Source organism: Danio rerio, chromosome 23 (genome assembly GCF_052040795.2).
Source record: "Danio rerio strain M-AB ecotype USA chromosome 23, GRCz13ab, whole genome shotgun sequence".
NCBI classification, from domain to species: Eukaryota; Metazoa; Chordata; class Actinopteri; order Cypriniformes; family Danionidae; genus Danio; species Danio rerio.
The window spans coordinates 34054581-34071791 of record NC_141043.1 but is presented as its reverse complement, the minus strand read 5'-3'; the positions used below and the strand labels follow the sequence as shown (position 1 = coordinate 34071791).

The 17211-nt window shown below is 34.4% G+C and overlaps 1 protein-coding gene across 5 annotated transcripts in view; it reads left to right on the top strand.

Annotated features, from left to right (window-relative positions):
- The window catches only part of LOC101887148 (hormonally up-regulated neu tumor-associated kinase homolog A), a 227935-nt gene that overhangs the window by 196798 nt on the left and 13926 nt on the right, over positions 1-17211 (top strand). For 4 of the 5 annotated variants that reach the window (XM_087307439.1, XM_087307440.1, XM_087307437.1 and 1 more), the window contains one exon: positions 9179-9471. In XM_087307439.1, the coding sequence (XP_087163565.1) occupies positions 9179-9471 (293 nt within the window). Of the gene's footprint in view, positions 1-5078; positions 5530-9178; positions 9472-17211 lie in introns of those variants that run through there. The other variant, XM_087307436.1, reaches the window with a different exon arrangement.

The following is a 17211-nucleotide window of genomic DNA, read 5'->3' as shown; positions in this document are numbered from 1 at the left end:
TTTATATTAGTGTTAACATATTATATATTCACATTTTATACATAACTTTTTTGTCCAAATAAAGAAATAATAATATTTAAAATATACAAAGATATATCATATAAAACTTCCTGTCGTCATTTTCTAACCTTTACTCACAATTCCTCCAAACATCATTTATGCACACAACTGAATGTCTGTAAGGTTTTATTTACAGCATTTTTAATGATCTGAATATAACATGGAAATTCATAGAGATGAGTAAATTATTACATGCTTGCATTAAAAATCTCTTTACTTATATACAGTATATCTGCTTTGTTTAAACCACAGCAGTTTGTTTTTTCGACGATATAGTATCCTTTGCAAAGGGATGTTTCTGCCGATCTTTTGTTCTGAGTCTTCCTCGTGAAGGGTGCAGAGATGCTCCAGCAGGCTTTTAAAAAGTTATTTAGTGTTAAGATATGCTTTAATGGATTGCTGGGGATTGCTTTCTTACAGAGCAGGAAATGGACGGAGGTTTTCAGCACTATTAATTTGACCGCACTGTGTTTTGCCAAAGCCTCGAGGCTGGAACACATTTTTTGGGGGTGAACGCAAAATGTGCTGTTCTGCGCGTCTGTGAGTTTGCACTCACTGGCTCTCTTTATCATGGCCTGCCTTGAACCATGTATATAAAACCCTTGAGGAACATGCAGACATGCACAACTCTGCCATACACGGCCTCTTTGTGTTCTCCAAGTGAATCGACAAGATATTTACCCTGCTGCAATGTACAGTGCCATACACATATCTTAGCACACTTGGTAAATATGTCTTTATTATTTTACTTTTTAATATTTAGCTCGAAATATGTTTGTTTTTGTAAGTTTGTATGTTTGCTTTTGAAACCCTTTCTAGGAGTTTATTGTAGTGTTGGTGGTGTCGGATACTGCTTTTAGCGAACTTCTGACCTTCAAACCCAGTTAATGTCTGCATTTCTCCAGCTGAGATTCTCTTAGATATTTTGTCTGCTCAAACATCCTATTTGAACAAGAAGAACACAATTCCTATTCCTGCACATTAAGACATAAAGGTACAAAAGCTGTCACTGGGGCTGTACCTTTTCAAGAGGTACACTTTTGTACCTTCGATATGCATATTGGTACCTAAAAGGAACATTGTGTACCTTTAGGGGAAAATTTTGTATGGGTGAGTAGGCATGGGACGATAACCGTTTTCAAGGTATACCGCAGTTTAGAAATGTCAAGGTTTTAAAACAGCCAAAATTTTCTGTAATACAATTCCTAAGGTACATTATGTGTAAGATTTTTTTTATTTACGTTTTTTTGAACAACAGTATCTCCAGCAGAAAAGATATCTAAAGATGCTGTTTTAAATTGTTAAAACTTTTTTAAAAGGTACTGCTTCAGTGACAGCTTTTGTACCTTTATTTCTAAGAGTGTGGCTGATTCATAGCAATTTCACTTGATTGAATTTTTTTTTATTGTCCCGATGCAGGATAAATTTGTCTTTTTTACCATTTTTCTACATTGTTTGAAAAATAACTTAAATGTATAATAGATAATTTGATTATTTCAGTGAATACAAATCAACATAAATATCAATTCAATAGAAATTAAACTTATTCATTAAATTGGATTCAAACAGGAACTTTTAAGATTATTTATAAAAAAAAATACATAAAATGTAAATAATATATGTATCAAAACACAAAACTTTACAAAGTAATGACACCAAATTTTCACATCATACATTGGCATAAATAAAATATAAAAATTGAACCTTGAAAAATTTAGTTAATGTGCAAAATATCTGATTATTTTACATATATTTACAATTTTTTTCTTAATTTGTAAACTCTTAAGTCGTAAACTAAGTTATCAATAATTTTTTGGGGGGCATATGCAGCTTTCTTGATGAATAAATGTTCTTTAGTTAAAAAATACAATTATTAAGCCAAATATATATTAATCTGCTTATCCGAATTGATTTATATAGAGCTGCTGAATTTGTGTACAGTATTTAAGACAAATATATTATAACTAACTGTAATTAAATTTGCAACATGGTGGCTCAGTGGGTAACACTGTCGCATCAGCAAGAAGGTCACTGGTTTGAGTCCCGGCTGGGTCAGTTGGCATTTCTGTGTGGAGTTTGCATGTTCTCCTCTTGTTAGCGGGGATTTCCTTCTGGTGCTCCGGTTTCCCCCACAAGTCCAAAGACATATTATAGGTGAATCGAGAAAACTAAATTGGCTGCAGTGTATGTGTGTGAATGAGTGTGTATGGATGTTTCTCAGTACTGGGTTGCAACTGGAAGGGTATCTGCTGTGTAAAACATATGCTGGATAGGTTGACAGTTCATTTCGCTGTGGTGGCCACTGGTTAATAAAAAAAACTAAAAGCAGAACAGTAATTTAATTACAGTAACTTGTTATTTTGTAACTAACTACACCAAACACTGGTCTCCAATTACTGCTCTGTTCTGTGGTTTTACTTATAGTGATGATTGAGTGAGTTTTACCTCATATTCACAGCCCTGTGAAACAGAAAGTTATGCTTGAACAATTGCCTGTGCCTTGTCACTCAGGTGTAGTAAAATAAGAGAAAATTATGAGTGGGATATTACTTTAAAAATACTGTGCTTATATGAGTTCCTAATAGTGCCAATAATTGTCACCAACATATATTTAACAATGATATGATTTTGAATAAAACGGCACTGTGTTTACAGTCATTTGTTCCTAAATAATAGCAGAGTTTTTTTGTTTATAACAATAAAAAATTATCCAAGCCTTCTTTGGTCATGTTTACCAAGCAAGTCGATGTTAATGGAGGCCACTGTATATATGACAGTGTGTGTGCGTGTGTGTGTGTGTGTGGGTTTGTACAGTACGGTGGTCTCAGATTGCAGTCTCATGCTGCTCAGTTCATCTCTCTCTCAGGCGGATGAATGACGTGAGCGAATAAGAAATAAAGAAACCTGAGCCCAACCACACACTTATCCAACAATGGCCTCTCATTGAAGCACACAGACCCCTGCTAACACACACTGGGCCAAAGCCAAAACCATCACACTCACACATGTGTACTTCACTTTCTGAAATCCTTCACAATATTATTTCCAGTACTCATGATGTACTTGCTCATTGTCAAAATAAGATCCTGAATCGAAGAGTCTATCATAATTAATTAAAAGCTCATTCTAGAGGTTGATGAAGCTGAAATATTGAATATTGAATGTGCTTTTTGAGTTACTGTAATATATACATTGGATATTATTGGGGGATGTGAAGGAGTGCGAGAAATAGGGTGATTATTTTAATTTTAATTTAATTTTATAAGTTAATTTCGGGTGTAATGGAGATTTTATTTTATTTTTAAAAATTTTTATTTATGACTTTGAATGGCTGAGTCATAAAATAAAAATAGTTCAATAAAATTAATTGTTGTTAAAGTCACAAATTGTAATTTCTGATGCCTGAATTTTTTAATGTCATTATACATTCACAGGCATCAAAATCGCATGCAAATGATGGATTATAACAAAAAATCAACATTGCATATCCTGCAATGTAAGTATTGCTAATGATCACATTGCGATATCATCTGGTCATCTGAAGGTAATTGTCTATGGTGTGAAGATACAAGATGTGACTTCTCATAGAAACAGAAACGCGTGCGACATGACATCACTTTGTTGCAAAGACGCTATTGGTTAGCTTTAAGAGGAATGCGTGAGTATGTCTGCAGTCTGGAGGTATTATAAAGTTGATGACGACAACATTGCCATAGCAAACTGTGAGATATGAAAACTTGGGATTGCCTGCTGGGTATTTTCAAGTTGAGGTGCTATTTGTATTAGATTTTTTATGTTTACTCTTGTACTAAAGTCCAAAATGAAGAACTGATGTTATTTATTACTTGATTGTTCAAGCAACTTCAAAGAAGTGCTCTGTTTGTTAACAGAATTGTAAAATGGTAAAATAAGGTGAATTAAATACAAAATAAGGATCATCCTGGATCTGTTACTTTGCTCTTAATTATGTATTATAGAAGTATCAGGGGCTGCACCGTGACGCAGTGGGTTGCATGTTTGCATCACAGCAAGAAGGTCGCTGGTTCGAGCCTCGGCTGGGTCAGTTGGCATTTCTGTGTGGAGTTTGCATGTTCTCGTGTTCACATGGGTTTCCTCCGGGTGCTCCGGTTTCCCCCACAAGTCCAAAAATATGTGGTATAGGTGAATTGGGTAAGCTAAATTGTCTGTAGTGTATGAGTGTAAATGAATGTGTATGGATGTTTCCCAGTGATGGGTTGCAGCTGGAAGGGCATCCACTGCGTAAAAAACATGCTGGATAAGTTGGCGGTTCATTCTGCTGTGGCGACCCCAGATAAATAAAGAGACTAAGCTGAAAAGTAAAAGAATGAATGGATAGAAGTATCGGATTGGGTTTCTGTATCGTAGATACTTAAAATCAAGTAACTCGGACTAGGACTCGAGGACAAAAAAAAACCTGATCGGGACATCCCTACTACAGAATGTACACTGTAAAAAAATGCTAGGCTCCACACAATTTGTGTGGGACAACATGAAGGAATAAAGCTAAATAGATTTTACAAATTTAAGTCGACTGAACATAATAAATTAAGTTGACCCCTAAAAACCTCAAGAATTGTGTTTCAGCTCATTTTAAATAAGTAGTTTGAACATACAGCGAAGATCATATTTGAGTGTATATCGTACAGAATGTTTTGTTTTTTTACCTCATGAACTGGTTTCAGTAGTTACAATAAGACTAGTAGAAATAAACAAACACTGAGAAATGAGTAGAAGAGCTCAAGTGTGTTTTTAATACTGAACTTGTTAAGATGCTTTATCAGGATTTTTTAGGTGCCGTGTTGTTCAGTTTGTGTGTGTGTGTGTGTGTGTGTGTGTGTGTGTGTGTGTGTAGGTGGGGGGTCATTATGGTGTAGTGTGTCCTCTCACTACGCTTAGGCTCACAGCATCAACCTGAGACCAGATACAGTTAATTATCTACCAGACACACACACACACACACTCACTCAGACAAGGGTGCATGAACTAACCAGACTGACAGAAGAACCTTCCGCTGGACTGAAAAGAGACCGTCTAGATGAAAAACACAGATAAAGAGAACTACATCTGAGGAAAGACAAATACAACAAACAGTGGATATTCAACAAACACCTGAACAGCTAAAGAAAAACCCAAATGAGAGCAGCCTCTATCACACATGCCCTGCCTCTGATGCCAGGCTGCCCGCTCGGTGCTGTCCTGTTGATCTTCTAGCAGACGGGCAGAACTGGCATCATGCCGGCGGCGCTGAGGTCGTCTCTGGACGGGAGCATGACGGATTCAGGAGAGCTGGAGCAGCCGGCGTCTCCATGCCTCGGAAAAGTGCCCCGTGACCTGCTCCAAAACTTCCCTCACACCAAACGCGTGGGCAGCTACCTGGTGGGCAAGATGATCAACAAGGGCTCGTTTGCTAAAGTTATGCTGGGCATGAACATCAGTACAGGAGAGAAGGTGACAGACTCACACACGCACACACACACACACACACACACACACACACACACACACACACACACACACACACACACACACACACACACACACACACACACACACACTCATACACGGTCTGACGGCTGTCAATCAGAGGCAGTGCCACACACTGAGGGCGTCAGTCATCAGTGCGCTGAAGGGCTGTCATCCATTTTTCATGGCGTCTCGCTCGCTCGGCTTTCATAGCGACTCCGGTTTGGCTAATCTGTGTCACGCACCGCACTCATAATCTATTCATATACACTCACACTGATACAATCAGGTGCTTATATGAAGGATAGTGTGTGTGGGAGGGGGGTGGATTGGAATGATTTGTCCGTGTTTTAGTGATCATTTTGGGTGAACTGCTAAGTTTTTGTGAATGGATTGAAGATTAGAATTTGAATTTACTAAAGTGATTTGTAAACAAAAATAAGGCGTAGAGAAAATATCTATAATATTAATAATAATGATAGACAATATGTAGAATGTAAAACGATAGTAAAACAGATATACATCTAAAAATGAAACACCCAGCAAACAATATTGTGTTTAATAGACGTCTAATAGACATCTAAACGTAGACAGCTTGGCTAAAACAAGGGTAAACTTGGGCAGTGAAAATTTAATAGACATCTAAGAACAGCCCAAAACTAGACTAGTCGTCAAATAGACAGATTGTAAAAAAATAAACAGTTTATTTGATGACTAGTCTAGTTTTAGCCTATTCTTAGACGTCTATTAGATTTTCACTGACAGCCCAAATTTAGCCTTGTTTTAACCAAGACGGCTATGTTTAGACATCTATTAGAAATCTTTTAAAAACAAAATATGCTTGCTGGGTTATTCTGTACATGTACTTAAAGTATATTTTATTGCATTATTAAAAATCCTTGTTCATAAATGGGTAAACAGTGATTTAAATGATTGATATGTAAAAAAAAAAAATTTGTGCTTAAATGGTGTAATTTAATGTTATGGTTTTAATTTGCTTTTTGATTTTTTGGTAAATAGTCTATATTTACATTGAATGACAATTTTTTGTGTGTCTTCTGGAATAAGCAATTTTGGACACAATATTTAAACAGCCCTATGAAGGTTTAACCACAAGGATTGTCATCTTCATGTCATGATCAGTCGCATGACATCCCACGGGCCCACGCCTGTTAGTGTCTGAAGGAAAAGCGATTTCACATTTTACCGGAACCGGTTCTACATATTTAGTAATGTACCGTATCGACGTGGACACTTTCAAGCAGAAGATCCAGACCCAACTCGATTCATTTATTCGACTCTGAGTCGACAATTTCGTTAAAGAATCAATAGTTTTAAACCTCTAGATTTAAACCTCAGCTGGATGTTTTCATTCACTTAGAGCTGTGTTACACACTGCATGGAAGGTCATTTTCCAAAAACCCACAATAAGGGCTCTTTAACTTGAATTTGTTCATGAAAATAAAGTCATTTATTGTTAGTAACTCCTAGTGCGTTAACGAGCATAACTTTGGGTTTTAATAATGCATAAATGCTGAACTGTGATTAATAAATGTTGTACAACTATTGTTCTTAGTTCATGTTAGTAAATACATTAACTAATGAAGCCATATGATAAAGTGTGACCTTTTATTTAATTTTAATAGTTTTTAGTCCAGTGATATATATATACCAGTATATACACTGAGTATGTGTTATTAGATGTTTTGTTGTTATTATTTGATGTGTTTTGTAATTTGTAAAAGCTGTGAGTTCATCATGATGCAGACAAACAGAGAAAGAGAGTAGTTTCAGCCGTGCCTGTCCTGTGGTGACCTGAGTTTTCATGGGTCAGCGATTGTAGCCTGTGTGCGTGTGTATGTTACAGCTCTTCTACACATCACTGAGCCCTTCCTGACCGCACTGTTTACCTCGACGGATTACTATGGTGATCAGTAGTACTTCAGTAGTGTTTTAGCACACATCACCTCCAGCTCAATCCTAAAATTTGAGAAATGTCAATCATTATCCAGCACAGAATGGAAATACAATGCGTACATATCTTTGTTTCTCAGATTTGTCACTTAATATATCGCCCTTTTTGTTACCATCTATCTTATTTCTCTCTTTACTTATACATTTATCCTCAGAATTTTAGACGAAAGAGCTGTGGACCAAACAAAATGTAGTCATTATGACAGGAGTCTTATAGATAACTCTGTTTTTACTTATTTTTCAAGTTCAAGTCAATTTGTCAGTGTGAGAGCTCTTATTTACACTCATTTATATCTTAATTGCAAATTTGTCATTGCAACAACAAAGCGGTACTAGCCACCAAATAAATAAATACATGCATACCATAAATACTAGAGCTGCACAATATCGCGTTTCAGCATTGATATCTGCAATAGTCACATCGCAAGATCTGCAATGTGGAGTCTGAATTATTGTTGACCCGGAGCTACAGAACACGTGATTTGTAAAGTCACTGCTAAATTTAACCATAATATAGAAACGTTCTATCATTTGCATGTTTTTAAGTCCTGTGACTGACCCCATTTGCAGATCATTTAGCTTGTCCTCAGGAAAAACTTCTAATTTTGACTTGTTTTTTCTGGTAAAAACAAACAATATTTTTACTTGATTTTTGAGATAATTTGAGATAAAATTTGAGATATTTTGACTATAAACAAGACAAAGTAAGAAAATCATTTATTTGCATTGTGATTAATCAACTTCCGTACATGTATACTCTTCGACTTCACAAAAAATAGAGCTACTCAAACCATTTTGTGAAACTGTATGCATACAATATCTATTGCAGAAAAATAAAACATCGCAAGTTTTTTTCCAATATCGTGCAGCCCTAATAAATACATAAATCATGGCTTTTAAAAATATTTTGTGTTTAAGGAAGAAGACAAAATACATCATAACATGTTGCCAGTACCAGCTGAAATACTTATAGTGGGAAACAAGTGTTCTCTGAGTATACTATGAAGTTACAGCATAAAGCATTCAGATACTCGGATACAAAGGTGCAAATGTTGCCCCTTGAGTGATACCCTTTCATTTTTTATGAACTTTTTTTTTATTTTTGGGTACTCATATCTACATTTAAGCTACACATTGAACTGTTTATGTACTGTTATTATGAAGTATCTCACAGTAATTTACTGTGAAGTTACATACTTTACTTTACTTTACATACATACCTTACTGTGAAAGTAATGCAATTAATAGCCAGTAATTTACTGTAAATTTAAGGTTAAATATTTAACAGTGTATTTAGACTTTATGACAATATTTGACCAACAATTTGAAAAACTGGAATCTGAAGGTTCGTAAAAACTGAGTATTGAGAAAAGCCTCTATAAAGTTTTCTAGATTAAGTAGTTAGCGATGTTGTATTTACTTACTAATCTAATGCTTTTGGCATAAAAGAAAAATCTATCATTTTTATTTTACTTTTTGAAGATTACCTAAACAAAACTTCAATTAAGCATCGATTAATTGTTCACCCAAAGAAGAACAATGTGCACTAGCAAAATAAACATTGCAGATTTTGATTTTACACCTGATATAATAAACTTTCAGACAGATATCTGAGCCGAAGTCCATATTAATATTGAGCGTTTGTTTATTTGTGGATCAGGTGGCGATCAAGGTGATCGATAAGAAGAAGGCTCGTCAGGATTCATATGTGTTGAAAAACATGAAGCGCGAGCCGCGGATTCACCAGCTGATCCGCCACCCCAACATTGTCCTGCTGCTGGAGACTTTGGAGACAGAGAACTGCTACTACATGGCCATGGAGCTGTGTGGCGGCGGAGACCTAATGGACCGCATCTGTGAACGCAAGCGGCTGGACGAGAGAGAGGTGCGCAGATTCACCCGCCAGATACTATCTGCTGTAGAGCACCTGCACAGACACGGCATTGTGCACAGGTAATCAACACCTGTCTGTTTCATCTATTATGTTATTATAGATATATACATCAGATATCGTATACGGACCCTGAGTATGCGTCAATAGAGCCGCCACATTTGTACAGTGCTCCCAGGACAAATGTCATTCAACCGCTAAAGACTAAAACCAATATAAAGATGCTGGAGTTTTGTGCTGCATACATGTGTAGTAACAAGCAAACAAAGCAAAAAGGCAGAACATTTCATAGGTAAGATTGTGCAGTTTATGTTTTTGTATGTTATGAGCTTTTGTGCTTAACAAGTAACATTATTGATGATAATATAGTCACTTACTGCACTGACCATAAGGCACAGTAGCACCAACTTGCACTAAATTCTTAAGTGAAATAACGGCTAGTTTTTGAAGTGGGCTAACTTATAAGGGTGTCTGATAACATAACAGTGCCTACACCTCAATGTGCACCCTAAATTGTTGAATATTACAAATGTTAAATACCATTTAGATCATAAAGGTGGATATCCAAATTGAGACGCAGGATATCAATGCTTCACGCGAGTCGTTCATAACGGACATTCATTCACAAATGAGTCACTCCCTCGTTAGAATAAGTGAAAGCAGGAGAGTAGGTGTGTTTCTGGACACCGATTACATCAGATTGAACAGGGAGGATAATACATTTTCATGCACACAAACACAAACACACACTCTTTGTTGGCAATGCACTTGCGGTCACTTATCCATCAATGCAGAAAAGTGATGTAAAATGATAATTTCTGTAATTTAAAAAGAATACTGACCACCGGGAAAACTCCCGATCATAGATATATGCATATGTATATATGTTTACATATCTATGGCTCTGAATGCACCTTGGTCCCACATTCACTTCAAAGGAGCGCTACCCTGTACTAAAATGGTGGTTCTATTGACGCATTTCTGCCTTATTAAACCTTCCTGCAAAGTTCAGCTCTAACCCTGATCAAACACACCTGAACCAATTAATTAGGACCTGAACAGCACTTGATAATTACAGGCAGGTGTGTTTGTTATGGGTTGCAACTGAAATCTGCAGGATGGTCGACCGCCAGGAACAGGGTTGGTCACGCCTGATTTAATGTAAATATTTATGTTGTGTTATCAAAACTTCCTGTTTTTGACATTTTGTTTTACGCTGAAAAAACTGCTTCATTGACTTTACTTATTTTTTTAAGTAGGTAACTGGTTGCAAACAATTTATATTGGCTACAAAACAGATTCAGTTTAGTAATGTTAAGCTTAATTTGTTTGTTAAACTTCAGCCCTTATAACTATAGTTATTTGCCACTTAAAATTTTGCGAATTCAATTAATCACTTTTTTCAGTGAATTTTTATTCCTCATGAAAATAATGATATATAATATGATATATAATAACATTTGGTATTTTGATGCAACGTTAGTAGCTTTCACAAACATATCTGTGGCTAAACTGCTGTTGAGTTCACTGTGTTTTAATTACTTTCTCTATACAGTACAGTAATATCCAATATATATGTACGACTTTCAAGTATTGGTCATTATTGTTTGCATATGTATATTCTAAGTGATTGATGTTATTATGTTCTGGGGTATTTAAAAAAATAAGTGTGTATATTTACCATGTTATTTTAAATGCGTTTTATACACAATACGCTCTGTATTTAATGCATTCAATACATCTGAAATATTGCTGTGGAATTACTTGTTTGTAATTTGTTAGTTAAGTTCAGAGAAAACTCCAGACTTTCCTCTCCCCAGGCACTTCCTCCAGCTCCTCCGGGGGGATCCCGAGGCGCATCCAGAGCCATAGATATGAAACATATATACAAATATAACACTTTAGTTTACCGATTCACACTAGAACCGCTGCTCCACATTGGGAGAAGTCAGCTGAGGTGGCTCGGGCATCTGTTTCGGATGCCTCCTGGACGCCTACCTAGGGAGGTGTTCCAGGCATGTCCGACCGGGAGGAGGCCTCGGGGAAGACCCAGGACACGCTGGAGGGACTATGTCTCTCGGCTGGCCTGGGAACGCCTCGGGATCCCCCCGGAGGAGCTGGAGGAAGTGCCTGGGGAGAGGGAAGTCTGGAGTTTTCTCCTAAGACTGCTCCCCTCGCGACCCGGCCCCGGATAAGCAGATGAAAATGAAATTACATGACAATTCAAATCATTAACTACTATCTTAATACTTGCCTATTATTAAGACATTAACAGTTTATTAGTACTCCTAAAGTATGATCCTATTCTACATTAACTCTTAATAAGCAATACATACACTAACATACCTTAATAGTATTAATAAGCAGCTAATTAGACGTTGATTGAGCTAATAGTCTTGTTAATAGCGTGAGTGTTACATTAAAATAAAGTGTGACCATTTATTCGAATAATGTAATTAGTTAATTCTACTAAGTTGATTATTCATTTAGTATAATGATACCTCCATGTACCGTTTTTAACACATCACTGATTAAAAGACATAATTCATGCAAAGCATCATGGGATGGAGGGAAAAGCAATATAGTTCAGCTAAAAATCTACATTCTGTCATCCTTTATTCACCCTCCACTTGTTTAAACACAAAAGATGATATTTTGAGGGATGTTTAAAACCATTAGCCATTGACATTCTAGCAGTTTCTTTGCATTATGGATGCCAATGGTTACACATTTTCAAAATTCTTCAAAATGCCTTTTTTGTGTGACGAAAGAAACTCATAAATGTTTGGAGCCACTTGTGGGTGAGTAAATGTTGAGTAATTTTCATTTTGGGGGGAATCTCTTTAAATGATAGCGTTAGACACGTGGAAATGAAGTGCAGAGATCATAAGGAGTGTGAGGGATGGCAGGGAGGAAGGAAAAACACAAAGAAATGAAAACGTTGAGTAGGTGTTAAGCTGTATTGTGGACTCTAGTTATAAGTCTTAAAGTAATGATGTGCTTTGTGTTGTAGATTAGAGAAGGGTGTGTGGAAATGGATGAAATATGTGTCAGTACGCTTTGCTAGTATGAAGATAGAACTGTTGTTAAAAAAATTCAAATAAATAAAAAATTATTCATACAAAGACTTAAAAAGAATGTAATGTGTTAATATTTTACAGTCTATTATCCAATGATGTATTCATAAAATTGCTATTGTTAAATTAAAAGTAAAAAACATGCATTATTAAATTGATTTTACTGTAAATAATCAAATAAATCATTCAAATAAAATATTATTAAAGCAGACCAAAATACTGCACACACTTACATTTATTTAACTGCATGATTTCTGTTGCTTATGGTTATTGAGAGCTAAATTTGAAGGAAAATGAATGAATACATGAATGAATAAAGGAAAATTCGCCACTTGGGTTGTAACCCTTAAGTACTTTATTTATTTTTAGTACTAATATGTACATTTAAATTTGGGCTGCGAAGGTACTAATATTTACTTTTAAGTTAAAAATATCCTTTAGGTAATATGTTACCCTGGAGTGCAAAACGATTAAACTTGGATTTATTTTTATTCCTCATGAAATTAAAGTTACATTTGGTATTTTAATATAAAGTGGCTAAATCTGTGGGTGTTTAGTTCTTCCATATTATTTTCTCTATACATTACAATAATATTTAATACATGTCTAATATTTCTGTGAAAAGACGTGTGTTTTTGAAATTATTCCTGGTCTGCTGTAATTTGTTAATTTAGTAACAGTTTAGGTAACTACATTTAACTACTATTAAATATTTACCATTATAGAATACTATAAGTGCTATAATTTGCTATGCTCACTATAAAATGTAATAATACATAGTTAGAAAAGATACAATTTAATATATTTATTAAATGTATTCAATGTATTGTAAAATTTTAAATAAAGGGAATTTACTGTTTAATATAGAGAAACTGTTTTAAAGAGAAATTTATGTATAGATTTTTATGTAGATATCTAAAATTGTGTGAAATAATACTTGAACACATTTGAAAGTTAATGTGTGTCTTCTAAATCCAAATATACTTAATTTATGTAAAAATATCAAATAAACAGTAATACAATTTATAATGTGTTGAGTGAACTTAAAAAGTAACAATATTTATACAAGTTTACTTTTTGGAATTAATGCATTAATGAACAATTATTTAATTTCTTATATAGAAAAAAAAATTATATATATATATATATATATATATATATATATATATATATATATATATATATATATATATATATATATATATATATATATATATATATATATATTCAAAGGGGTTTATTTTAAGTCTCAATTCAATAAAAATTGTACATTTTTAATTTTAGAATTTGATTTATCTATCAAATTACAATCCCAACATAAAATGTATAAAACTGCCACAATTAAATACATCATTTACACTCATTTATACATTATTTAAAAAAACTAATTTGAAGTTATAGTGTATGTGCGTCTGCAAAAAACCATATATACTTAACTTATCTTAAAATATCAAATAAAATAATAATTAATTTTAAAATGTGTTGAGTAAAATAAAAAAACTGAGACTTTGTTTAAAAGTAAAATTTTTAGAATTAATGCAGTACAATAAAATGTAAAATTTCTAACAAAAAAATTCTAAAAGTTTTATTTTAAATCTCACTTCAATTAAAAATCAGTTAATGTATTAATATTTTTTTATTTTAATGCATTAATTTAAAATCTATTTTAAAGCTGTGTATGTGTGTCTGCAGAAAACATATTTAAAGTCATATTAGCCCCCCTTTGATTTGTTCTTCTTTTTTAAACATTTCCTAAATGATGTTTAACAGAGCAAGGAAATTTTCACAGTATGTCTGAGAATATTTTTTCTTCTGGAGATGTCTTATTTGTTTATTTTGTTATTTCGGCTAGAATAAAAGCAGTTATTAATTTTTTAAAAACTATTTTAAGGTCAATATTATTAGCCCCTTTAAGCTATATATTTTTTGGTAGTTTACAGAGGAAATCATCATTATAAAATAACTAACCTGCCTAGTTAACCTTATTAGTCTAGTTAAGCCTTTAAATGTCACTTAAAGCTGTTCAGAAGTGTCTTGAAAACTATCTAGTAATATATGATGTACTGTCATCATGGAAAAGATAAAATAAATCTATTTTAAATTTATTTTTTAAAACAAAAAATGAGTTATTAAAACTATTATGTTCAGAAATGTGTTGAGAAAATCGTCTCTCTGGTAAACAGAAATTGGGGAAAAAATAAACAGAGGGGCTAACAATTCAGGGGGGCTAATAATTCTGACCTTGACTGTATACTCATTTTTCTAAAAGCATTAAATAAAATAAAAATGAATTAAATAAAACAAAATAAACATGAATGAAAAAAAAAATGTGTGAACTGAAAAAGTGAGAATATTCATGCAAGTTTACTTTTTGGAATTAATGCATTAATTAACAATTAATAATTTCTAACACAAATATTCTTACGGTTTTATTTTAAATCTCAGTTTAATTAAGAATCTGTTGATTTATTAACATTTTTAACTTGAGAATTTCATGATTTATCTATCAAACTGCAGTCCCAACACAAAATGTATAAAACTGCCACAATTAAATACATCATTTACACTCATTTAGTGCTTTCATTTAAAATCTAATTTTACTCTCAAAAACCACAAGCAACAGAAATCATGCAGCTAAATGAATGTATGCATGTGCGTGTAGAGTTTTGGTCTGCCAGTGCAGCCTTAATAAAGGCAGGAGTGGTAATGCCATCAGCTTCTCATGACATCATCAGCCATGCAGAGCCACTATGGTTAACACATCATTCACTGACTTCCTTACTAATGGAGTCCAGAATGAAGCTTCATAACGCAGAGCTCTGTGTCCTTTATTAGAGCAGGTCAGGGATCAAAGCATGTTCATCAACCCACACACACACATATACGCAGTGCCTATGGAAACCAGAGAGCAGTGGGTTCATGTCCATCTCAGTTCAAAAGTTCAATAGCGTTAATCAAATAATTTTATCAAGCGGCTCCACAAACACTCGCTTTATGTTTTGGAGTCTGCGCAAAACACACTAATAATAGCCGAAAAGCCCCGTCAGGCCGCAGCACACATCATATCTGTCAGAAAACTGCAATGCTTGCAGATTTAAAGCCCTTTTCCAATTTTATTAAAGGCTTTTCTTTGTACGTTTCAGGGAGAGTGTCTGTGTGTGAACTTTTGAGATGGAGAGAAGCAAAAAATAGCCTTGAGGCCCGTGATATTTTTATAGGCTTTTGATGCAGTTTCGTATTAAATGTGAGGAGCGTGCGGTCGTCAAAGTGAGTGCGAGTGTTTATGATGAAGTGGAAAGAGATAAAAGGAGAGAAAGTATAAATGCCGAGTTCGGCAGAATGACTGGACGTCCAGGACCACCGCGCTGTGATATCACTCGCAGAGCTCTGCTTTTTAATACCAATTTTAATTCAGAGTTTTCATTATGTTTTGTGTGCTGCTAGAGGTTGTTGGCTGGTCATTGTGTTGCCGCACATGCAGGGAGATTTTATATTCATATTTATATGAATATATGTACAGTGAGGTTCCAAAGTCTGAGATCGCTAGTAAAAAAAAGCATTGATTTATTTATTTATTTATTTTTCTTTTCTGATTTAATACAATATTTTATTCTGCCTAGAGGACTGTTGAACGCTTTATTCTGATTGGCTTGTGAACATTATTTTAGTATGAGTGTTTTTATTTACAGATAAAGCACAGCTGAAGTAATCCCTCACTGCCTGGGACAAAAGCGAAATAACTAAAACTCACAGCAAATAAATGAATTACATGATAGGAAAAAAAGGATGAACTACTTTAATTATTGTATAGGAATAATTGAGTCAGGACCATATCATTATTGGGAAATAATGCACACCTGAAGGGTAATAGTTTGTGTGGTGGCAGTTTTCTGGTTTGAATTATATTATAATAATTTAATGGCTCGCTTAATTCAATTATTCTTGACATGGCTGAAAGTCTGAGGGGAAGTTGATCTAAAGCAGGGTTGTCCAACCTCGTGTCTTGCAGATTTTAGCTCCAACTTGCCTCAACACACCTGCAAGGATGTTTCTAGAAAGCCTAGTTAGAGCTTGATTAGCTAGCTCAGGTGTGTCTGACTGGAGTTGGAACTAAACTTTGCAGGACACCGGCTCTCCAGGACTGAGTTTGGACACCCCTGATCTAAAGAGTATTTTGTGCTTTAAAACTGTGTGCTTTAAAAGGGTTTTGGTTAATTAAAATGGAATGGAATAAAAAAACAACAAAATATTGCCTAACTGAAACAAGTTTAAGGATGACTTTTTTTACCAGCTATAAAAATGATACTGCTAACAGAGATGCTTATAAATATGACAAAAGCAGACAAATGACTGAATTTTAAAATGGAAATGTTAGTTAAGTATTGAAAATAATAGTATGCAGGGTTCAACGATAAGGATTCTGTCTACTGTCCCGGGCATCTCTCAAGCTGTCCCCGGGCCATCGGGCAGTCCTTATTGTTGAGCCCTGGTATGTGCACTATCCAGTTATAAATAAATTTTCAGTAAAAAATAAAAGACCATCATTGATGTCGTCACATTGTACGTTTTTCCTTACAAATATCAAGAATATGGACAAACCTCAAGAATAATACCAAGAAATAAAGCTGGGTTTCTTAAAAATGTCAGATTATTTAAAACATATAGAGCTGAAATACATGACTGTACAGAGAAACACGAAATGAGTTATCCTCAACACACTTCCTT